This window comes from Salvia hispanica, chromosome 1 (assembly GCF_029641045.1).
Source record: "Salvia hispanica isolate PSC_SH4W2 chromosome 1, Shi_PSC_v1, whole genome shotgun sequence".
In the NCBI taxonomy this organism is placed as follows: Eukaryota; Viridiplantae; Streptophyta; class Magnoliopsida; order Lamiales; family Lamiaceae; genus Salvia; species Salvia hispanica.
Genome location: NC_142692.1, coordinates 25,453,978 through 25,480,426, shown reverse-complemented (window position 1 = coordinate 25,480,426; position 26,449 = coordinate 25,453,978). Strand labels below are relative to the sequence as shown.

Below are 26,449 nucleotides of genomic sequence, written 5' to 3'. Positions count from 1 at the left end.
ATTAAAAAATGAATGACGATGAATTCCAATTTCCAACATTATTAGATAGCAACATATAATAGAAAATACTAGAAAGTGTATCCAGAATTATGGCAGGAATGCATTTACACCCATTCGATTGGTTGTTTTCGTTGACCTTGACACTGATTAAATGCCAGCAATGGTTCCCTTGCTCAAGTGAAACAAGTCCCATTCACACTGTTAAAATATTCTCAATTTGAACACAAACTTCAACATCTTGACATGCACACTCCACCATCAACATTAATTAATCAATTTTCGGAACGCACACTCACATGCAGATTCAAACACCACTCACCAACTGTTCCATTAAATAATATACTACTACTACTACTATAAACTTTAAATATAAAATTTTTTAATTAAATTTCTAACCACTTGCCCTCATTCTTATATATATGTATTTCCGTATCAGTTTTTGAAAAGCAATCGTCCAATGGAAACTGTTTGGTTGATGTATTACCTATTATCCCCCATTATCCTAATAGCCCTGTATAGCATATCCCTTCACGTACTAAACAAGCTAAAAAACCTGCCTCCAAGCCCGTTCCCGGCCCTCCCTTTCATCGGCCACATCTACCTCCTCCACAGGCCTTTCCACAGGAGCCTCTCCGAGGTGTCCAGACGCTACGGCCCGGCTCTGTTCCTCCGTCTGGGCTCCCGGCCCGTTCTCCTCATCTCATCGCCATCTCTAGCTGAGGAATGCCTCAGCAAGAATAATGACGTCATCTTCGCCAACCGGCCCGATCTCCTCAACGGCCGATACTTCGGCTACGACTACACCAGCCTCTCGTGGTCGTCCTACGGCGACCACTGGAGAAATCTAAGGAGGATTTCCTCTCTTGAGCTCCTGTCGACACATCGACTGCAGACGCTTTCGCATATCCGGGCCGATGAGGCCTTCAGCCTGGCCAAAAAGCTCTATCGCTTGACCAAGGATGAGCCCGAGAAGGTTGTGGAAGTGAAATCGGCTCTATTTGAGTTCACTTTCAATGTGCTCACGAGGATGATCACGGGCAAGAGGTAGACTGCATAACATAGGAGTATATAGTAATATTTGTTTGTTGGGATCGTCGACTGCATATTGGTTTGATATTGTCTGCTTTGGGTGAAGCTAAGCTGGTAAAGATTTGTTTTGTGATGAATCTGGTTTTGTAGATATTATGGCAAGAGTGCGGAGAATTCGAGGGAAGCGAAGGTGCTGGAGGAGATAGCGGCGGCGACGTCGGAGGTAGCGTTTGAGACGAATGTGGTGGATTTCCTGCCGTTGATGAGGTGGTTTGGGTTCGGAGGGGTGGAGAAGAAGCTGATGTCGATACACGACAAGAGGGACGAGTTTATGCAGCGTGTCATTAATGATAATCGGAAGCTCATGGATGATGTTGATGTGAAGAAGAAGTCCATGGTGCAAGTGTTGCTCGATTTCCAGAGGTCAGACCCTCACTATTACACCGACCAAACCATCAAGAGTCTCCTTCTGGTACGTAACTCCATATTTTATCCTTAATTTATTCCTCTTATGTTTAGTCAATCATGATTTCCCAATACTTAATTCATAATAATTGGATGCATATATAAATACTACTATCATCATGATGTCAACATTAAATGAGTATAAATATATAGCTGCACCCGCCAATTGTTTGTGCGAGTAAAGTGCATCTGAGTATTTGTTTTGATTTGTGCACTACATGTCTTTAGTAGCCACCACATATATTAATCACATACACATTTTTGTGAGCACACAGTCATATATGTAAATCACTTAAAATACAGTAGCTGCACAATTTCGTACTATAATTTGAAGATAATCCAAAATATTGTCATACATATATGCATTTATATTCTGAGCATATGCACTATTGTTTAGGAAATAAGGAAATAGTACAGTGACCTGGAATAACACAGGCTGTCACCAGCAACTAATAAACCTGACACTATATAGTACTATAGTTTAAGGATTAATTAATGGGCTAAATCAAGATGTTCATGATATTCGCTGCTTAATTGCCATCTGTTGGTTCTTTGATTATGTGTAAGGTCCGGACGATAATTCATAACTAGATTGTTTTCTATTTTTAGAAATAATTCTAGATTCTTTGTTATGACGGAAAAATTAGTGAGACGGTTCAACTAATAAAATGTACTTACTACTATACTGTACTTCCTGTCAGTGTCTAATAGCTATCCCAGGAACAATTAGTGAGGCGGTTCAACTTATTAAATGACACTCCTTTCAGTGTCTAATAGATACTTTCATTAATGATTTTCTTAAAAATGGATTAAAAAAATTAGTAGAATGTGATACTACTTTTATGTAATAATTTTATAATAATTGTGAGTGGAATAATGAATTAAATACAATGTGCTTTACTAAAAATAGTAAAATAAATGACATATTTATTAGGAACCATTTAGATAAGGTATAATATGGAATAATTAATGGGGAAGAAAAGGAGTTATGAATTTCAAGCTTAAGATTTTGTATCACAAATATTAATTACTTGTTACATACAATAACTGAGAATCATATTAAGGGTAAAGCCTTACACCCAACCAGGAATTTAGATTTAGCGAAACATTCATAATTCATTGATTTCAGAAGACAAAATTCATATTCCTTTTTATTAGTTCATGAACTTAGAACAATATAGGTTTGGTTCAACAAGCTAGAGAGAAAATTAATATTATATTCGTATGAACACATTAAATATCATATGACAATTTTACTTGTCGACTAAGAGTTTTATAGTTGATGCTTATTTACCATACTTAAATAATGGCACGTGATGATTTGTGTGACATGATCGTACATAATTATTTACTCAATCATAAATAGACTCCATATTAGCTGCCTATAAAAAATAAGCTTGATGAGACCCTTCAATATAATATGCCGAATTTATTTCTTTTCGCATTATTTTTCTAAATAAATATCAATTTTAATTGATGCAATGCTATTCTCTAAAATCAACATTTTCTGAGAATGTGCAGCATCATGCAGATAAATTTATTTGCCACCTTTTTTCACATATATATTAATAATGATCAGGTGCTACTCCAAGGAGGAACCTCAACTTCAACGATCGCCCTAGAATGGGCATTTTCTCTGCTGCTCGACAATCCCGAAACCCTAAAAAAAGCCCAATCCGAAATCGACCGCCACGTCGGACGCAGCCGTCTGATCGCGGAGTCTGACGTGGCGGAGCTGCCGTACCTCCGCTACGTGATCCTGGAGGCCATGCGGCTGCATCCGCCGGTGTCCATACTGATGCCGCACCTCTCGTCGTCGGAGTGCGCGGTGGGCGGGTACCGGGTGCCGGCGGGGACGGTGTTGCTGGTGAACTTGTGGGAAATCCACCACAGCCCGAAGATATGGGGCGACCCGGAGGTATTCAGGCCCGAGCGATTTGAAGGGGTGGATGTGAAGAAGGGTTTGGGGCTGAGGCTTCTCCCTTTCGGATGGGGGAGACGGGCCTGCCCGGGCGAGAATTTGGCCAACTTGAATATTGGGCTGGGCCTGGGATCGTTAATCCAGTGTTTCGAATGGGAGAAAGTTGGGGAGATTGATATGAGTGAACAAGCTGGGACGACTACACCTAAGCTTCAACCGCTAACGGCCATATGCACGCCCCGTCCATTTATTGTTGATTTTTTCGCATAATTTATCATCTTTTTTTCTATTTTTCATTGTGGAATATACACATATATGCTTATAGATTGTAGTGTAGGGCCGTATTAATAATTCAATACTTTATGGACTATATCTATACAATAAATTTATTAACAATTCAATTTCAGTTTCTCAATAGTTTTGAATTTGAGGCACCTATTTCAATACTTACTTACCATGGCTCTACTCTTTATTTAGTTTATAAAATAATTATAAATCCGTATTATTTTTCGGCCTCAACTCTTTTCCATATTTTGATAAGATTAGGTTTATTTATCTGCAATAAATAGGATATACTTTAATTTAGTTCAGCTACTTAATTATCTTCAATTAATTCAATGCCTAAACCTTGCATAGCGTTTGTACCCATCTTCGTCTCTGCAAGTAAAATCTGGCGCAGCCCTCCATTATCTTCTTGTACAGTTGATCTATAATATGCCAATTATTTAACTAATGTTATTTAGCCATCTAAAAATCTATTATTATATTAAATGATTTTTTTACTATTTAAGTAATCTTAACCAGTTGAGTATATATTAAATGAAGCCTAAAAATAATGGTTAAGTGATCCAGAAGATAATGTGCATGTATAAAAGCACTTGGAGGCCCACATGATTGATGAATATTTAATTATGAAATATAATCTTGCAAACCGAACCGCCAATATATGTATATGAGATCATGTTCGCAATAAACAGAATGACCTAGCAAGCATGTGGAGTAGCTACAACAAGCAAATGACCCTTTCTATGGATTGTGACTCCATTAGATTCATTCACATCTAACTCCTCTATTTTCGCTCCATTAGGCAATCCGAAATTGAACTTGTGGACCAGCTTGGCTAGTGCTAGCTCATCATCCACTGCCATTGCGAACGTAACCCCGGGGCATCACCTTCGGCCTGCCCCAAACGGGATCAACTCAAAATGCATACCTCTAAATTCTATGCTCGACTCAAGGAACTTCTCCGGATGAAATTCCCCTGGATTTTTCCACAATGATGGGTCCCTAGAAATCACCCAAGCATTGATCATCACACGTGTACCAGATCGATGTCGTAGCCTAATACATTTGTGTATTGTGTTGATTCACGGGGGATTAGCAATGGGATCGGTATATACAACCTTATACTCTCCTTCAACATTGCTTTTAGATAAGACAATTTCTCCAAGTCTTGCTCATCGATTTTGTCCTTGCCTCCGGCTACTTCTCTCACTTCATTTTGCAATGTTTTCATGGAGGTTTCCGATTAGCCAGAGCTTCGGTGGAGACGGAGGCAGCCTTCTCCGGGACTTTGGAGAAGGACTGCGGCGCCATTTGTGGAGAAAGAAGAGGAATATAGATGTGGAGAGTAGCACAACTTGTTAGAGTTTGTATACTAGAAATCACGTTTCGAGTGATTGAATACTATACAACTCTTATTTTATTTTTCAAGGAATAAAACAGATTATTTTTGTCATAATGTTGTTACGTTTTACATTTAATGGATGTTCATGCATGTTTAAATGTATAAGTTAACTTAACAAAGCCTAAGTCTTTGTTTTAGTAGACCGGTTGTGGGCGGCGTCCACTTTAAGGTAACACGGTCAGTTTTAAACAAAGAAAAAGATGAATTTCACAACCTAGTTGGAATTAGACTATCCACCGAGAAAGGTTGCAATGTCAGTCCGCATATTTCTAAGCCTTACTGAAATAAGATGACATTGGTGTGGTATAGCACTGAACGGATCTAACAGCAAGACTTGCCCTTAGGCTATCTACTGAAAGGCGAGGTCTTGATAAATATTTGTTTCTTAATCAATGTAGGTTAGCATTGAGCATACGGTATTGATTATGCATTACTTTGACTTATCAAATGGTGCGGATTTTTCGTAACCCAACAAACCTGATATATTGGGTAATGGTGATTAATATCTAGCGGTGCTAGGATTGCTATTATATTGAATCGTGAGCGAGGAGAGTCTCGTTTGATAATGTCCTCAAGAGGAGCGCGAAACAAGGTTTTATTATTCGGAACCTAGCTAGTGGAGTTTAATTACTCTATGAATAATAAATAAGCGTTTCATGCTAAGTCCCCCTCTACTAGAGGAGTTCGAAATTCTCTCCAATTAGGAAAAGGATTTCTTCTGTCTTCTTTATTTAAGTCCAAGTATTCTGGTGAGATCAGCCCACACTGATAACGGAGTACAGTTCGGGAACCAAAGAGAAGATTTGTGGTCTAGAATTCAAAGCATCACGTGGAGAAGCTGCTAGCCATGTTCAATTCTTTGGAGAATTAATTAGGTATTATTTCTGCTCTGTAGAAAAACATGTTTTAGGTTTCAATATTCTTAAAGCATGATTAATTCAAGTTATGAGTATGATACATGTGAGAATTACGCGAATAGATTTTGTCTAAATAATCCGCTAAATAGATCTGATTATTATGTGATTTATTTGTACGATTAATAATTGTTAAATTATGTTAATCCGTCGCACCGCTTCCGCTGCCAGTTCCTTCGCAACTAACAAGTGTGAAATGGAATCCATTTTTTGTTTATGAGTATAAAAGTGACACTTTTATATTCAAGGAATTCATCATTTGTCAACAACGAATCTTTTATGAAATATAAAAATAATAATAATTACAATTGAAACTTAAAAAATCATACAAAAGTCATTATTAATAAATTTTAAATATTTTTTAAAATTCAAATTTAAGGTCATATTAAATTTATTTTAGATCATCCTAACTAAAATTACTTAAAACTAAAATAACAATCACCTATATATATTTGGTTCTGCGTTTTGTATTAAGATTGAATTTTGTATATATCAAAATCCTTGCATTGTATATGTAATGCCCGGCATTTCTAGGGTATAATAAATACGGCGACTGTTAACTAGGCGAACTTAAGGCGATAAAAATGTAGACTAGGGTTTCATTTAAAGAGATTTGACCCTAGCATTTAATGAAGTATCAAGGCAAAAGTCAATGGCTAACTCACGAGAATCAAGACTTAATAGATTAGGCTCAAAAGTAAAAGGTTTAGCATAATTCCAACAAGACGCAATAATTCCCCTCATTCCAAACAAAAATTAAGTTCACCACAACCAAAGATAATAAGTTTCAAAAATATTCAGCGGAAGCATATCAAGAGAAAGCGGAGCCATGTATGAAGACACGACTACACTTATAGTTTCAAACATCCATTTTATTCGAATCAATCTTCTCAACACCACCGACCGCCCATGCCGCTCAACCTGCACATAGGGAAAACACATGCAGGGCTGAGTATTTTAAACATACTCAGTGGACTCATGCCAAAATATTTTATAGTTATGCCACCCTTACCATAGTGAACTCGAAGTTTGCATTTATTTAAAGACAAGCAACGAGTATCACAAAAATACACTCCTTCTTGATATCCCACCGGGAACGCGAACTATCACCTTTAGTTCATATTTTTCAAATAAGTCTCAAATCATGGATTAAAATTATGCATGATTTCACGTTTCCCTTTTCCCTTCGATTATTTCCAAAATCAACAATCAGAATCAAAGTACGATTATCCTATCGTTTTGATCACACAACAACTCCAGATCTTTCATCAAATCGTGTCACGCATGAGTGTTCTTCCACACACAACACACGCACACACACCACGCATGTACAAGCCTACCGAGGCGTGCACACACACACATGCATCAAATTTCACCGATTAATTTCCCCCTTCACTCGATCTAAATGCATGTGGACTCAAGAACACCGATTAATCGGTAGAGGAAGAAAAGATTAATAATAGAAGTACCTTTTCTTGCAAAAACAAACGGTAGAAACAAGTAGATTCTTGATTCTTCAATGAATTCTTGAATTGCAGCTTCAATTCTTCTCCAAAAGATGAAGAATTAATGGAGAAAGTAGAAGAAAAATTTGAGAGAGTGGGGAGAGAGAGATGTCGAGATTGAGGGAGAGTGGGGAACGGTTTTTGGGGTCTAGGGTTTTGGTCTTCTCTCTTATTTATAGAGTACAAGATATACTCCAATAATTAAATAAATAAAGATTTGGAAGAGATATGGAAGATTTGTTTGTTGAAGTGGCCGAATATTTGAAGAGGAAATAGGGGATTTCGAATTTTTGGCTATTTAATTAGCCTATGATTTAATTTGAATATTTCACGGAGTAGAATAATATATCACGGAGCAAGAATAATAATAATAATAATAATATTCCCCAATTTAAAAGGAAAAGAGGCGTGTAGTTTGCCTTTCTCAAAAGGGATTTATTTGAATATCCTAATTTAATTAGGATATGGTAGGATCTCATTAGATTTGGCAAGATATGCTAGGGTATTTGAATTTATTTATGGAAGAGAATAAACAAGGGATCAAATAAAATAATAAAATAATTCCTTCTCCTATAAAATAGGAGATTTCGAAAATCTCCTTTAGAAATAATATAGGGGCCGAAAATTTCACCCATTAAAAGGAATAATCGGACTTTGGATTTAATTTGGATAATTATCCCAAGCAATAATTAAATCCAAGAAAAATAGGATTTCTTTCCCATAAATAGGAGAGGGTCGAAAATTCCACATACTTAATTAATGCTCCTATTAAATTCTCACTCATCCCTTAGAATAATATTCACCACAAATATTATTTCTTCTCACATCAAAATATCCACATTTTCGGAAATCATCTCCACTTCACATTTTCAAACGACTTTGACCATTCCACGACCACGTCATATTTTCCACAATATTGACTATTCAATAGCCACGTCACATATTCAACAAGTTGACCATTCAACTCAATCTCAACTCAAAATCGCAATTAGGTCACATAGAATATTGCAATAAATCACTTATCATTTAATTCCACATATCATAGCATTAAAAGCATTTAATGGAAAAATTCCACGTCACAAAAATTAGGGTTCGAAAGACGGGGCGTTACAGTATACATAAAAAAACAAGGATATTATAGTATAATTGCAATACCAGTTTTTCTTGTACAAGTTGGTTATTAGGCATTCTTCGAGTCTAAATCGGACGGCAACATGTCAATTCACGATTGAACCGATTGATCCAGTCTGATTTTTTACCTAAAATACACGTGGAGTAGCTACAACAATCAAAGGACACTTTTTATGGATCGTGGCTCCACTAGATTCACTTGCATCTAACTCCTTCATTTTCAGTCCATTAGGCAATCTAAAATCGAACTTGTGTACCAACTTGGCTAAGGCAAGCTCATCCACCGCCACCGCGAATGTAATACCTGGGCAACCCCTCCTGCCTGCTCCAAACGGAGTCAACTCAAAATGCAGACCTCTAAAGTCTATGCCCATTCCAAGGAATCTCTCAGGGCAAAATTCCTCAGGATATTTCCACAATGAAGAATCTCTAGAAATCGCCCAAACATTAATCATCACACGCGTACCAGATGCGACGTCATAGCCCAATACTATTGTGTCTTGAGTTGATTCACGACGGACCAACAATGGGATCGGAGAATGCAACCTTAGACTCTCCTTCATCACTGCTTTTAGATAAGACATTTTCTCCAAGTCTTGCTCATCAATTTCATCCTTACTTCCAGCTACTTCTCTCACTTCATTTTGCAAAGTTTTCATGGCTTCTGGATTTCGTATGAGCTCCGTCATCGCCCACTCAAGAGCTGTAAATGTAGTATCAGTTCCAGCACTAAACATATCCTGCAATAAAAATATTCAACCAAACAAGGGCAGCCATAATAAGAACATACCAAAACATTTCTATAAGAAAACACACGAGTATTTCTTTATGGATTAAAACAAAAACATACATATTGTAAATGTATGGTATTCATACCAAAACGATAGCTTTGATAGTGTCATCTTCAATAGGGGTGAGACTTGCATTCTCTCTCTGAAAATCAAGCAATATGTCCACAAAATCCAACTCACCACCATCCCCCTCTCTCCTCTCCCTAACTCTATGTTCTTCAATCACAACCTCCAAAAACCGATCCATCTTCTCAGCAGCTCTCTCTACTCTCTTATCCAAACCATCAAACCTTCTCATCCATCTCAGGCAAGGAATGTACTCCCACAAAGGTAAAATCCCCACCAGCTCCCCAAACTCAGCAAACGTCTCCTTGAAATCACTCTCTGAACCATACTTCTTTCCCAGAGTCACCCTAGAAATCACGTCGTTCGTCATAGCGTAAATGACGTCGCTCAAGTTCACGGGCTTTGAAGAAGCACACAACCTTCTTATCTTGTCGACCATGAGTGAAGTCTCTTCCTCCCTTACACGGCGATAGGACTCAACCCTTTTGCTGCTAAGAAGATGAAGCACACATATGCTGCGATTCTGCCGCCAGTACTCTCCATACGGTGCGAACACCACATCCCGACTGTCGTAGAACAGTCGGCTCGCGATGCTGAGTTGAGGCGTGTTTAAGAAGATCAGGTCCTGGTTTTTCATGATCTCACGCGCGGCCTCAGCCGAGGAGGCAATAAGAACGGGGACTTTTCCAAAGTGGAGTAGCATGAGGGGGCCGTGACGGCGGGAGAGTGACAAGAGGGATCTGTGGGGGGCTGAGCCTAGCTGGAGGAGGTTCTCAATTAGCGGGAGCTTTGGTGGAGACGGAGGCAGGCGTTTCCGGGGCTCTGGAGAATGACTTCGGCGCCATTTGTGGAGGAAGATGAGGAAGAGATATGTGGAGATTAGCACAGCCAACAGATGTGAGAGGGAAACCATTTTTGGTTTGGAGAGACTAATGTGTAAGAAGAAGCAAATGGCAAATGGTATTTTGTAGATGCAGTCGATTAGAAAGTCAACTAAAATTAATAATTTGATTAGAAAATCCACTGAAAATATCTTGATATTTTCTGAAATAGGTTAGGCTTGTATTATATAGATGAGATTCAGTGTTCCATAATTGATGTTTAATTTACCATGGCCCAATCTAAAATTAATGATTTTAAATTAAAATAAGAAATTTTATAAAGAAAAAAAAAACCATCACTTAATTAAAATTACAAAAGAGGAGAAGTGTGCTAAATTTCTTCAATGAGACATGTTGGAGTTAGCCTTAAACTCATTTTTTACAAGGGTAAATGTATTTTTTTTTATATTCTCAGAATTCATTTTTGCCACTAATTCTTTGTGAAAAATTTAAAAATACTAATTAAATTGGAGGCATTAAAAATCACGAAGTACAAGCAAACAAATAAAAATTCAGCAACCATAAGTGCCACATGGCACGACTGGATTGGCCTTCGTCATGTGGTCAAGTAAAGACGAAGCCATGAATTTATACTGAGACAAGCAAAAATATTACGTGGGAAAAATTGAGTTTAGGAGGGACATTTTATAAAAAATAAAAATTATTAAATTTTATAATAAATGATTTATTCATATGTGAGGATATTGAATGGCCCCAACATGCTAGATCAGTCTATGCAGTTAGGATCGCTCTACAGTTAGCTAGGTGGTCGATAAGCAGGCATGCAGCCTGCCTCACTCTTACAACAACATTGTTTTGCGTCGTTGTAATTACTCATCTTAGATATCATTATCTTGTATTCTTGTGTAAATATGATGACCCATATGTTTGGCTGGCCCCAAATTTTTGGGTATACGAACATATAGTCAAATTCGTTCGTACAATTAAGTTGATTTTATTTTTCAACTTTCACACCATTTATATGAAAATATTTTAATTTTTGAGATAATAAAAAATTTTAACAGCAAATTAATATTCATTAATTAAGATGTATTTGTAAATTTATAAATATATATATATATATATATAGCCTATTCAATGCATCTTATTTTTTGATAAATTAAGTCTATTCAATACATCTAATAATAATAATATGACTGTATCAACTCCCCCACGGTTAAAATTCACCTTGTCCTCAAGGTGGAAACCACGTCACAACGAGGAGCGTTGCGAATAAAAGCCTGGGATATCCCCTCTTGGATCAAATGTGTGCATATGCCCAAGATTTGCACATAGCTGACGAAGCGTACGAACATCCGCGGTGGAAAGAAACTCCAAGCTGAGCAGCCGGCCCAACACAGAGATCATACTAGTGGTGGAAGAAACCTCCATATCTTCATCATCAGACTACACTCTTTATGATCCATTTGGAAAATCTTCACACCCATAGTAGCTCCTTGGGATTTGACATTTAGAAAACAATCAAACATATTGTTCTCCCCATCACAAATAATAGAGTAACTGCCATCATTTGCATGAACAAAATGCCAGATAACTAGCAATATAGTTATTAATTCCCACTCCGACGCATGATGAATCTCCCATGTCATCAATGAAATTACAATCATCCATGGTACTAACGCCCCTCGATTCTCCTCGGAATCACCATTCCCTTTAATCCTATCATTCCCCTCGCCAAGATTTTTATTCGCCATTGAATTGCACAATTCAATTGAAACTAAAGTGTGATCATCTTGGGATGTTTTGGAGAGGACCCAGAAAGAGAATTTTATTGTTGATTGTGATCGAGTTTGGGAAGGATTTGATGATTCTACCGAGAAGATTCTAGATTCTTCTACTCGTGTTTGTGGTGTTGAAAATGTTGATATTGATGGGAATTTGGAATCAGGGGAATATGATGTTGCGGATGTTGGAATCTATGCCCGGTCAATGGACTTTGACCAATTATAATTTCAACGAGACATTTAATTTAGTAAAATTAAATGATATAGCGTCGATCTACGTTCGGAGTAGATGACCGTGCTATATTTATTTTCTCAAATCCGATTTCCGGTGAGTGAGAAATAATTATTTAAAGTTGTGCAAAAATTGCAAACTTAATGAGCTATGAGAGGAGATTAGGGAATAATTAAGAGAGTTAATTATCCCACATTGAAAGTTTCAACCTTATTAAACTAGTATTTAATAAGAAGGATTATTACATGTAGTAATTATAGTGGACTAAGATGGGCTATAAGAGCCCACACGCGCGCACACGCGCGCGCCGCCCGCCCCGCCGTGAGCCGCGTGCCTCGAGCCCGTGCCCGTGCCCGTGTCCTTGTCCTTGTCCTTGGATCTTGGCAATTGGTCTTTGGGTGGTCTTTGGGCTGTTCTTTGGGCCTGGTCGTGGGCTTGGTGCTTGGGCCTAGTTGCGGGCTTGGCCCAAGTCTAGTGGGTCTAGTTCTTTTTAGACCACCACCGTTTCCACGTCAGCGAGCCAAGCAGGATGCCACCTCGTCAGTATGACGCGGTAAGCCAACGTGGCTGACACGTGATAGTCCACGTCGTGAATGAATCTAGAAGCTTCTAGACTCAGCCTCTCTAGCTCTGAGCGCGTAACGCCCGAACGTTACAGCTCGTAACCGACGACCGTTACGGTCTACCATTAATGACGGCCATTATGGCCGTTGACCCCCTGCAGTGGACTGAGCCTATAAATAGGCTAGCCATTCTAGCATTCTCTACATCAGAAACTAGAATCCACACTCTGCATCATACACTCTCTCCTCCCTCTGCATTGTTCTTCTGTCGAAACTCTGCCCTCTACTCCATCCAGTTCACCGGAGCTCTGCTGATAGCGGTGCTGCTTCACCAGAGACGTAGCCGTTTTATCTTTGGGGACGAAACGCCAATCCAAAGAGCACTACCGGGGCGTATCTCGTCTTGCGGAAAGAGGACTCCTCGACTCGGCTTTTCCAGTTTATTTGTTTCGAACTTTGTAATTTCGTTTCAGTTACTTAGCTCTTGTATTCCTTCTTGTAATCCCTAAATCTCCAACAATCGCAAGACGAGATATAACTTGCTTTTGAAGGAATTTGGACATAACTGAACCTAAAACTTTCGAAACCTTTAATCACCTTTGCTGGAGATGTCGACCGAATCAAACTCTGCCGCTTCCACCACTCCGGCCACCACCGCCGCCATCATTTCCTCCACCATGGCATCCACCACTATGATGCCAACTCCCGGGCTCTATCCATCTTCATCAACAACCCCTTGGGTGCATACTACTACCCAGGGGCTCACTGGTGGATCCACCTCGAGTGGGTCGGTTGGTTCCACATTTAGTGGTTCCTTCGGATCCTTCAATGGATCGAGTGTCGGGGCCTTCGGGTCTCACACGAATGCGGGGACCTTCGAGTCTCACGCGACTGCTGGGGCCTTCGGGTCTCATGTGAGTGTTGGAACCTTCGGGTTCAACACGGGCTTTGGCTCCTTCGGGACCAATGCGACCATGGTGGGCTCTACGCCCAACATGAATGGTGGGGGCTCTATGCCCAACCATGTTGTTGGCTCCTTCGGGGGCAACGGAATTGGTTCCTTCCAAGGACCAAGTGCGGCACCTTTGGCACCGAGAATGATGCCACCCGCCGAAAAACCACCTAAGTTTGGAGGAGCTGACTTCAAGAGGTGGTACCAAAAGATGTTGTTCTACTTGACAACATTGGGCATCGCCAACTTCCTCACGGAGAACGAGCCGCCCGCGCCAAGTGATCAAGAGACAAGTGTTGAGGTCATGGCGGACTATGAAGCATGGCGCAAAGGAGATTATCTTTGTAAAAATTTTATTCTAAGTGCATTAGATGATAGTTTGTACAATGTATACTCCCTTGTAACCACATCAAAAGAGATGTGGGAAAGCCTAGAAAAGAAGTATAGTGTAGACAATGCTGCCGATACGGAACATGTTGTAGTATCCAAGTTCATGGACTACAAAATGGTCGACTCTAGACCGGTCATGGAACAAGTTCAAGAGTTCCAAATGATCATCCACGGATTCGTGGCTGAAGGGAGGAAGATCAACATGGGGAATCAAGCATCATCCGAGGTCCTCGGCATTGGCAACGTGATTCTCATGATGACGTCTGGCGTCACTATCACTTTGAAGGATGTGCTACATGTCCCGGACATCCGCAAGAACCTAGTGTCAGGATCAATACTAGTTAATAAGGGGTTTAAACTTGTATTCGAGTCTGATAGGTTTGTCTTGTACAAGTTTGGGAAGTCCCTCGGAAAAGGTTATGTAACCGACGGACTTTTCAAGCTTAGTGTGGCTACGCGCCTTGTTCCAAAGCCTTTGGCTAACAATAATAATAAAGCATCTACTTCCTCTTATTTGACCGAGTCTTCAAATTTGTGGCATTGTAGATTGGGACATGTAAATTCAAAAGCCGTAAAAAGATTAGTAAATTTAGATTTACTAAAGGCAATTGAAGTAGATACCCAAGACAAATGTGAAATATGTCTTGAGGCAAAAATGACTAAGTTACCGTTTCACTCAGTTGAACGAAAAACAAAACCCCTTGAATTAATTCACACGGATGTATGTGATTTAAAGATGGTGCAAACTAGAGGTGGTAAAAAGTACTTTATCACTTTTATAGATGATTGCACAAGATATTGCTATATTTATCTTTTAAGAAGTAAAGATGAAGCAATCGAAGCGTTCAAAAAGTATAAGAACGAAGTTGAGAATCAACTTGGTTGTAAAATCAAAGCGATTCGAAGTGATAGAGGAGGCGAGTATGTAGCCCCGTTTGAGGAGTTATGCAACGCAAGTGGTATAATTCATCAAACAACTGCTCCGTACTCACCACAATCTAATGGTGTAGCGGAACGCAAAAGTCGAACTCTAAAAGAGATGATGAATGCGTTACTACTAAGTTCAGGATTACCCCAGAACATGTGGGGGGAGGCTATTTTGACAGCCAACTATATCCTAAACAAAATTCCACTCAAAGGAAAAGATATCACTCCTTATGAATTGTGGAAAGGTAGGAAACCATCCTACAAATACCTCAAAGTGTGGGGGTGTTTGGCCAAGGTGATGGTTCCCCCGCCCAAAGAAGTTACAATTGGCCCTAAAACAGTCGATTGTATCTTCATTGGATATGCACTTAACAGTAGTGCATATAGATTTGTTGTTCACAAGTCTGAAATATCGACTATTACAGTAGGAACAACAATCGAGTCAAGGAATGCCGTATTTCTCGAAAATACATTTTCTTGCAAGGACAAAGAAGAAGTCCCAATCAATTCCGAGACAAGAATTGATGATGAGGCCACTAGTTCTAAAACAGTGGATGAAGCCACTAGTACTAAATCCGCGGATGAAGAGCCTAAATCGCGCAAGCGAGTGAGGCATGATCCAAGTGATGCAGTACTAAGACGTGGTAGTAGGGTCAGAACACCAAAAACGTTTGGTCCTGACTACATTGCTTTTATGTTGGATGAGGAGCCAACGTCAATAAAAGTAGCCTTCGATGGCCCAGACGGGTTACATTGGAGAGAAGCTGTTCAAAGCGAAATTGATTCAATTTTGCTAAACCATACTTGGGAGTTGGTCGATTTGCCCGAAGGTGCGAAACCTTTAGGGTGCAAATGGGTGCTTAAAAGAAAGTTTAAGGCCGATGGAACAGTGGATAAGTATAAAGCCCGATTGGTAGTAAAGGGTTTTAAACAAAAGGAAGGACATGACTTCTTCGATACCTATTCACCTGTAACGAGGATTACATCTATCCGAGTGCTTCTCGCGATTGCTGCATTGCACAATCTTGAGATTCATCAAATGGATGTTAAGACTGCGTTTCTAAATGGTGAACTAGAGGATGAAATCTATATGGAACAACCCGAAGGGTTTGTAGTGCCCGGACAAGAGAAGAAGGTATGCAAACTGGTTAAGTCCCTCTATGGATTAAAACAAGCGCCGTTGCAATGGCACTTGAAGTTTGATAATGTGATGTTATCAAATGGGTTTAAAATCAACGAGTGTGACAAATGTGTCTATATTAAGAGCACTAATAATGGGTACGTTATAGTGTGTCTCTACGTTGATGACATGTTAATCATGGGGAGTACCACTCAAGTGATTAACGAGACAAAAGCCATGTTAAAGAGAAACTTTGACATGAAAGACATGGGTCTAGCCGATGTAATTCTTGGAATGAAAATTCTAAGAACATCCGATGGAATCATCTTAACCCAATCTCATTATGTTGAGAAATTATTGAAGAAATTCAATGCCTATGATGGCGCGCCGGTTAAGACTCCAATTGAACTCAATGTTCACTTGAGCAAAAACAAGGGCGAACCCGTTGCACAAGAAGAATATGCACGGGTCATTGGGTGCATTATGTACTTAACTAATTGCACTCGGCCGGACATTGCTTGTGCCGTGAACAAGTTGAGTCGCTACACGAGTAATCCAAGCAAAGAGCATTGGAGAGCTCTTGTAAGGGTTTTGAGATATCTAAAACATACTCAAAATCATGGGCTACACTTTTCGAGATACCCCCCGGTACTTGAAGGGTACTGTGATGCGAATTGGATATCCGACAATAAGGACTCACTTTCAACAAGTGGATACGTCTTTACTATTGGGGGTGGTGCTGTCTCGTGGAAATCCACGAAACAGACATGTATAGCCCGTTCAACTATGGAATCAGAATTCATAGCTTTAGATAAAGCTGGGGAAAAAGCCGAATGGCTTAAGAACTTCCTTGAGGATATTCCAGGTTGGTGTAAGCCAGTGCCTCCAGTGTTGATTCACTGTGATAGCCAAGCCGCTATCGGGAGGGCGAACAATGGCTTCTATAACGGCAAGTCTCGACATATTCGACGACGACATAATACCGTGAGACATTTGATCACAACAGGCGTGATTACAATTGACTATGTGAAGTCAATAGATAATCTAGCGGATCCGCTAACCAAAGGGTTAAATCGTGATCAAATGAATAAGTTGCTAGAGGGAATGGGTTTGAAATCCACAAACTTAAGAATTGTCATAGTGGTAACCCAACCATGATGACTGGAGATCCCAATAACTTGGTTCAATGGGAAAACTAAGCTATGAGAGTTCGTGAGAAACACTTATCGACATCTATTCCCAGAGAGTAATAGAGTGTTTGAAAACTTGCCTTGTGGTGAGGATAAGTCTATGACTTTTAATGATTTCTAAGGATCTCAAGGAGATTGAGTTCTCAAAGAGACCGAGTAGGGCAAGATACTCGAGTAGGAATCACCTATGTAAGTGTGAAGTGTGGCCGCTTCAAATTACACACTTATGAATCCAAAGTGGTGTCCAAGGCCGCAAAGGACACAAAACGTGAGAACGGATGAGGTTGAGGTGTTTAAGTGTTAACACCATTGTCTCGGTGCACGCCGTGGGGGACTAGTTCAAAGCATCGCGCTACTAGGCCGCCTGTGTATCCGATGGCGTTGACTATGGAAGGTTCAAAGCTAAAAGCTACCTATCCTTATGCTTATATACCTCTCGAGGGTTGAGCTTGTGTCTGCATGCATTTGCATTTGGCTATTTCCACTCATGTGGGGGATTGTTGGAATCTATGCCCGGTCAATGGACTTTGACCAATTATAATTTCAACGAGACATTTAATTTAGTAAAATTAAATGATATAGCGTCGATCTACGTTCGGAGTAGATGACCGTGGTATATTTATTTTCTCAAATCCGATTCCCGGTGAGTGAGAAATAATTATTTAAAGTTGTGCAAAAATTGCAAACTTAATGAGCTATGAGAGGAGATTAGGGAATAATTAAGAGAGTTAATAATCCCACATTGAAAGTTTCAACCTTATTAAACTAGTATTTAATAAGAAGGATTATTACATGTAGTAATTATAGTGGACTAAGATGGGTTGTAAGAGCCCACACGCGCGCACACGCGCGCGCCGCCCGCCCCGCCGCGAGCCGCGTGCCTCGAGCCCGAGCCCGAGCCCGAGCCCGTGCTCGTGCTCGTGCCCGTGCCCGTGTCCTTGTCCTTGGACTTGGATCTTGGCAATTGGTCTTTGGGTGGTCTTTGGGCCTGGTCGTGGGCTTGGTGCTTGGGCCTAGTTGCGGGCTTGGCCCAAGTCTAGTGGGTCTAGTTCTTTTTAGACCACCACCATTTCCACGTCAGCGAGCCAAGCAGGATGCCACCTCGTCAGTATGACGCGGTAAGCCAACGTGGCTGACACGTGATAGTCCACGTCGTGAATGAATCTAGAAGCTTCTAGACTCAGCCTCTCTAGCTCTGAGCGCGTAACGCCCGAACGTTACAGCTCGTAACCGACGACCGTTACGGTCTACCATTAATGACGGCCATGACGGCCATTATGGCCGTTGACCCCCTGCAGTGGACTGAGCCTATAAATAGGCTAGCCATTCTAGCATTCTCTACATCAGAAACTAGAATCCACACTCTGCATCATACACTCTCTCCTCCCTCTGCATTGTTCTTCTGTCGAAACTCTGCCCTCTACTCCATCCAGTTCGCCGGAGCTCTGCTGATAGCGGTGCTGCTTCACCAGAGACGTAGCCGTTTTATCTTTGGGGACGAAACGCCAATCCGAAGAGCACTACCGGGGCGTATCTCGTCTTGCAGAAAGAGGACTCCTCGACTCGGCTTTTCCAGTTTATTTGTTTCGAACTTTGTAATTTCGTTTCAGTTACTTAGCTCTTGTATTCCTTCTTGTAATCCCTAAATCTCCAACAGCGGAAGATGAGTTGGACACTGCGAGGACGAGGAAGAGCGTCGGGGCGCTCCCTCCCGTGCTAGTTTCAAGTATCTCGACGCTTAGCAGGAGGTGCGTACTCATCCGAAGTATATGGGAGGCCTCGTATCCTCCTTCAGCTCCTCAAGCAAACGGTCGAGATCGGTCTCCCAATCCGAGGCCGGTGAGGATGAGGTGGCTAGCCAGCTTACCGGAGCTCACTTGGGTAGCCCCGACGCCGGCCCGAGCAGTTCCCAACGCCGGCCGCAAGGAAGGAAACAGGCGACGACCAACCGCCTATGCTTTGATAAAAAATAAAATAAAAAAACTATTCAAATTAGGGTTTTGTATGAAAATGTCATATGGTGCTAAATGTCATATGGTGCTTTGAAAATATCAACACAATGCTTTGAGTATGTTAACACATTGCTTATGTCAACACATGATTGCTTTAAGAATGGCATTCTACATGTATTATATATATACTATGTTGACATTCGTTGTTGTATGAAAAAATTGTAATTTTTAAAAAAAAAATTCAAATTCTGACATCGGAACATATACAAGTGAGATCTCGTTAGAATTCTTATTAAATTATCTTTAATTTGATATATGTTGTGTGAAAAAGTAATTTAAATTGAGAAATTTATATGCCTTTTAAAATTATGGGATATTTTTCAAAAGTTTGTTGCAATTAATTAGTTGTAAATTGACCTTAATACCCTTATTAACGTTTTTTGTTGATCATATTAACATTACGGGGCTGATTCTAGGCCCTTTATTTAAATATTTAAGGGCTATTATTTAATTGTAGTTAGCAATTAAGTATTGATTTCGCAATATAACACTCCCTCGTACTACTATTATTGAACATTCCAAAGCAAACTCAATTAATTTTGGGTCTCCAAATGTCCATATTTTCACTATAAAATAGTCAGTTCTATTCTCTTCACTCCAGGCATTCTTCATTGTTAACAATGGCTGATGATAAATGCTCCAAGCACACCCCATTCAAGAAAAATACTTCCACAAAAAGTCCTAAACACAATACTCCAAATAGGAACATAACTCCCAAAAGAGAGTATGCTACAGCATACGTAACACCAACAAAAAAGAAAAAGTTAGAGTATGCATGAATCATCACCTCCAAAAATTCGGAAGCCATGTGCAATGAGAAATTTTTGGAGGGTGATTCATACAGGCTCAAATTTTTGGAGGGTGATGGTTCATGCAGGCTCAACTTTTTCTTCCATGTGCAGGAACCTCAAAGAAGCCCACACGAAATTGAAGAAAGAAGTGAACGAGTTGTTCCGCCGGCTATCATCATCTGGTAACGACCAACCAATTAATGGCTTGCTATTGGGCAGCCCCCCTTTGTTGAAGGTGTATGATATATTTATGGAGATAGAAGTTGGATATTACACAAAAGGACTTCTTGAACTTCCATTCCAGCCTATTAATTAAAGAAGTATTAAAAAAATTAGCTATTTGTTTATATTTTCTGAGTTTTTAATTTTTATTTATATTTTTTCAGCATCAGTGTGTTTAACTTGTTTTATCCCATGACCAGCAACGTTATAACTTCAGTCCCCTTTCTTTTATTCTCCCTCCATCCACTACAAGTAAGGCATTTCAATTTGGAAGTTATTTTAGCAAAAATGATACTAATAAATAGTTAAAATGAAGATAAAGTAAAACAAGTATTCCACTCTATATTATTTTCTCTTTTATTTTATTTTTTTATCACTTTAATTATTTATTATTATCTTCTTAAAATAATACTGAAAAGAAACGTCTCACGTATAGTGGGACAAAGCGAGTTTATTCTTTTATTTTTCTATAATTCTCATATTCTTATTGTTGTGGTGGGGCCTTCTGATGCGTATTTTAGAGTATCTGATTCAGTGCACACAGGATATCAAGTTTAATTAATTAACTCTAATAATACTACGATACTGCAAGATTACAGCGTCGTTAGTAATATTTCAAATGTCGATCCACAGGGAGGTAGAAGATTGTTTAAAACTTAAAAACTTAAAAAGATGTAGCATAAAGATTTGATTTTTGATTTCTGAAAGTTAAAGACAAAATAAAACTACAAGTTAACTAAAGAAAGACTATTCAAATGAGAAAATATGTCACTCCAAGTTACTCACTAGGCTTGTATTGTTCTACACCTTTATCAACGAAACATATGAAGGGATTAAATCATCAACCCAATCACATACACTGAACATGTACACGATGAGTAGTTCACAATTAGTTGAACACATAACCTATGAACCAATCTTCAAAGTCTATAAACTCCTGCGGAAGCGCTAGAGAAATAAACATCTACTATAATCAGCTACTTAATCCACTATCAAATTATCCTCTGAACAATTCTAATTCGATAGCATACCAACAATCAAACATTCCTAAACTATGTTAAAGAGACAATAGCAAAGGAAAGAACAACACTACATTATTAGCCAAAAACATAGTGTATAAACATTAAGCACATTGTTTGTATCAAACACATGAGTTCAAAGGTGTAGAAACATCCATACAAAGCCTAGATTACAACTTGGAGCAACATAGAGAGCTTAGCCTAAACACATGGTGGAATTTGCAACAAAAACCATAGGAAACATGCTCTCGTTGAGTGGAATTGGGATTTGGAGACAGATCGTCGGAATGTTGGCCGGAATTTCTTCCTTTTCTACTTCCTCCTCTCTTCCTCTCTTTTCCTCTCCCTTTTCTCGTGTCTGAATATGTCTGAATGTCTTGCAAAACCGCCCCGAAAACCAATTTGAAACCTAAAATTCGGCAGTTTTCGAGAAAAACGCCCGACCGGGCAAAATGGTGCCAACCCGGGCGTTTTTAATGCTGAAAACGCCCGACCCGGGCGTTTTTGCCGATTTTGACTGCTTCGCGCAACCTTCGTCAAATGGTCATAACTTCTTCATTCGAGCTCCGATTGAAGCGTGCAATATACCCACGCGAAGCTATTTCAAAGACAAAGATAATGGTGGTAAGATAAAAGGATTTGGACACCATCTTGATAGGCAACGAACAGTTTCAATCAGACCCTACTCCACATGTACATCTATCAACTAATATATAATAATCAAACCTTAATGATCAATTGATAGATGATTTAAATATACAAAATAGGAGAAAACTTGGAGTATAATTAGTATCATTTGATTCACATCACCTTCAATTTATCTCTCTCGTCCTATTTTCTTCTTTCTTGACACAATTCTTCATTCTCAGTTTTATTATCCATGCTTCCCACGAGTTAATGAATGTCAAATTATTCGCTCAATTAATGTGGAATATCAAATGGATTTATGCAGTTAATTTTCTTGTCAAATGGGTTTCTACTAATTCTTCTTAAAATTTTATGAAAATCAAAAATAATTTTTTTCATGTGTTTTCACATCAAAAATAGGAATATAAAAACTTATAAAGAGCCACAAAAAGGGAAGATGACCAACAGATTGTGAAGGAGATGAAATTGTAACAATAGACGAACAAAATAGGAATATAAAAACTTATATAAGAGAGAAAATTAATGATATAATTCCCACATTGGCAGTCCCTTATTTTCGCGTATAATGGTGCGATAAAAACAGAGAAATCAATTATCTATATAGTACTCCTATCTATATAGTGGAGAATTGATCGAGCACTTATTTTGAGCGATATATAATCGAACAGTGTATTTTTCCTCTCGATAATCTGCTCCTCACCACTTCATTTCTGTTCGACCTTTTTCCAAATCTCAAATTCAATTCCGGCCTTGAATTCGTTTTTGCTATGAAAACATCTCGAATCCAAAAGCAAATTCAACATATATAGATTCTCAACTATCAATTATTATATTTTTACCCCTAAATAATGTTTAACCATAATGACATTTGCGCCCTTTCCACCAATTCTGGCATTGCGCCGTGATTAAATAAGTGAAATTAATCGTTTTGATATTTAGATCAAGTACACGATCTATATCATCAAGATTGATTGATTTTGCACAGTGAATCAATTAATCTTAAAATCATGATTATATTTGCAGAATCAAAGATAACTCCAAATAAATGGTAATTTAACAACTAATGATCCTATCTCTTCACTGCTGCATCCAACCTTGCAGATTGAACCCACACTTAAAAATAAAAAGGTGGAGTCATAAATAGTTAAGGACATGACGTCTGGTTATGAGAGTGTTTTATCTTATCTCTTAAGTAAGAAATGAGATAAAAAATGTTATGAAATCCATTAATAATATAAGGAGTTCCATAGTAGTTGAGTATTTGCTAATTTCATTTTGTGATCAAGCTTTAATTGTATTAGTTACTAAAAAAGGATCGTACACATATTAATAGTGCATTATCTCCTACTCAAGAAAGTAATACTCCCTCGGTCTATTAGAGCATCCACAATGGTAAATAGGTCAGCCATATGCTAGCCTATTTCTCCTCCTGCCATATCATCCAGCACTAAAATTCCTCCTGCCACATCATCCAGCACTAAAATTCCTCCTGTCACATCATCAGGACAAGCAACTGGACAAGCAATAGGCTAGCCACATCATCAGCACTATTAAAAAAACAACTAAATTGACGGAATTAAACACAAAATACGGAATTAAACATATGACACATATACGGGAAAATTCATTAATTTAATTAAAATATAAAAAAATTACATTAATTAAAAAAAATACCATAATAAAAAAAATACATAAAACCAAAAAAACTATCGTCGTGTAGTCCTCCGCGCCCACAACTCTTCAATTAAATCCTTTTGGAGTTGTATATGCGCATCCACTTGGCGCATGTCGGCATGTGCCTGGAGGCGGCCGACTTCATCGTGAGGTACCCCTCTTCGTACGTTGGGGGTGGCCACGTCGTGGCTTGGACCGGCTTCATCGTTATTGGCCCAATTAGTCAGTTGTACACCTTCATCTTCGACTATCATGTTGTGCATGGTAATACAGGCGTACATTATAGAAGCAATGCAGTCGACATGCCACAAACGCGTTGGACCCCTAATTGCCGCCCATCGGGACTGGAGCACACCAAATGCGCGCTCCACGTCCTTGCACGCCAACTCCTGCCATTCCGCAAAGTAGGCCTTCCTGTCCTCATTTGCGCATATAATCGTCTTCACAAAGACTGGCCACCTAGGGTATATCTCATCCGTCAAGTAGTAGCCCATATCATGCAGGTTGCCGTTGGCGACAAAACTGATGGCCGGACCGACACCCTGGCACTGCTCGTTGAAAAGGGGCGACGAGTTGAAGACGTTGAGGTCGTTGTTCGACCCGACTACCCCAAAATACGCGTGCCAAATCTACAGCCGATAATCAGCTACGGCCTCGAGGATCATCGTGGGATTCTTTCTTTTATAGTCGGTGGTGTAGAACCCCTTCCAGACAGCGGGATAGTTCTTCCACTCCCAATGCATACAATCTATGCTGCCTAACATCCCAGGAAACCCATGCTTCTCCTTGTGCATCTGCATCAGATCCTGACAGTCTGTCGGGGTAGGGCTTTGAAGATACTGGTCCTTGAATATTTCAACGACGCCCTCACAGAAATACTTCAGACACTTCAGGGCAGACGTCTCACCGATGTGGAGGTACTCGTCTCACATGTCTGTCGCGCCTCCGTAGGCCAACTGCCTGATTGCCGCAGTGCACTTTTGAATAGGGGTGTGGCCGGGTCTGCCAGCCGCATCGTACCTGAAGCGGAAGCACTTATATCGACGCTCCAAAGCGTCAACGATACGCATAAACAGCTCCCTGCACATCCTAAAACGTTGTCTGAACATGTTGGCGTTAAACCGCGGCTGCTCTGCGAAGTAGTCGTCATATAGCCGCTGATGTGCAGCAACGTGATCCCGAGCAATCACTGCTCGGCGGTGGACAACGGGTGGAGGTCGAGGTACCGCCGGCTGCATAGCTCTTTGTAGCAGTCGGTCTATCTCACCCTCCGTATAGGCCTCCAATGCTTCGTCCATTGCTGTTCGTACTCCTCATCACTACTACCACTACTACCACCCGCGTTACTCATTCCGCGTTGTTGCTCTTGTACAGAAATTAAGAGAGAGAGAAAACTCGTTAAAACAAGTGGTGCGAATGAAAATGACGTGAAAATCGCGTGTATATAGTGTTTCGAAAATTTAATTAAAAAAAATAAATAAAAAATTTGTTGGCCGATCGCTCGCTGATCGCCAGCCTACAATGGCGGCGAGCGCATCGGACAGCGCCCGATAATCGGCGAGCGCTCGCCGAATTTTTCGCCGATTCCACGCTCGCCGGTTGCAATGGTTCGGCGAGCGGACGGCTAGCGCTAGGAATCGGCTAGCCGGTCGCTCGCCGATTATAGTGGATGCTCTTAAAATTTGGCATCATTTGACCTGGCGCGGGTTTTAAGAAATGTAAAATTGGGTTGAAAAAGTTGGTGGCATGTGGGTCTTATTTTTATATATTAGTTTTAAAATAAATGTGAGTGAGAATGAGTTAGTGGAATGTGGGGTCCACTTCCAAAAATGGTAAAAGTGAAATGTGACAAATTTTTAGGGACGGACGAAAAAAGAAATAGGTGACAAATTTTTAGGGACGGAGGGAGTAATAAAGAATGATTGGCATTATCTTGTAATGATGCCAATTAGCCTATTTTCGAACTCCAATAGAAATCTATAATCGTTTCTACGTAGTACTGTACTAAATAATTAGGTCTTGGACACTATCTGAATTGGTGAGTTCAATAGCACCGACATAAAAATGGTGCAGCAAAAGACAATCTATTAAATAGTGTTATGTCTGGAATAATAATTGAAAATTAAACCACGTCTTTGTCTTTTTGGATTGCCTACTTTTTATCATGTAATCACTATTGTCAATTTTATTTGGAAGCCTGTCGCATCAATGTTTTCTGATTTCTTATTACTAAACAATACTTACCTAATGAATTAATTAGTAGTACTCCTAGTTAACTGTGCAAACTGCAAACCTAATGACAGAAATGTTGTAGTAATGGGCTGAAGAAACCCAAATAATGGGCCCTATACTTAATGAGCCCAATGGCTCTGTGCTGACCCACCGCAGCCCATTTTACAGATGATGTTAAATAAATGCCATCCACAAATAAAACTTTATCTGTGTGATATATATATATTGCTCTTACTATCGTCAACTTTGAAGTTTCAACGTTCAACTTTGAACTTTCAACATATATTTAGTTGATTTGTATTACGATTGGGTTGAATTGGACAATTTTCTTATGTTTTGCAA

The 26,449-nt window shown here is 39.6% G+C and overlaps 2 protein-coding genes across 2 annotated transcripts; one reads left to right on the top strand and one right to left on the bottom strand.

The window, feature by feature from the left end:
* Positions 1-410: 410 nt before the first annotated feature.
* LOC125219863 (cytochrome P450 81Q32-like) lies at positions 411-3,821 on the top strand. Its single transcript, XM_048121948.2, has 3 exons — positions 411-1,044; positions 1,180-1,501; positions 3,074-3,821. The coding sequence occupies exons 1-3, from the start codon at positions 458-460 to the stop codon at positions 3,683-3,685; spliced, it is 1,521 nt and encodes a 506-aa protein (XP_047977905.2). The 5' UTR covers positions 411-457; the 3' UTR covers positions 3,686-3,821.
* Positions 3,822-8,640: 4,819 nt separating this feature from the next.
* On the bottom strand, positions 8,641-10,422 carry LOC125224419 (cytochrome P450 71A6-like). The gene is made up of 2 exons (XM_048127820.2): positions 9,529-10,422; positions 8,641-9,392 (listed from the first exon to the last, which is right to left on the bottom strand). The coding sequence occupies exons 1-2, from the start codon at positions 10,420-10,422 to the stop codon at positions 8,781-8,783; spliced, it is 1,506 nt and encodes a 501-aa protein (XP_047983777.1). The 3' UTR covers positions 8,641-8,780.
* Positions 10,423-26,449: the final 16,027 nt, after the last annotated feature.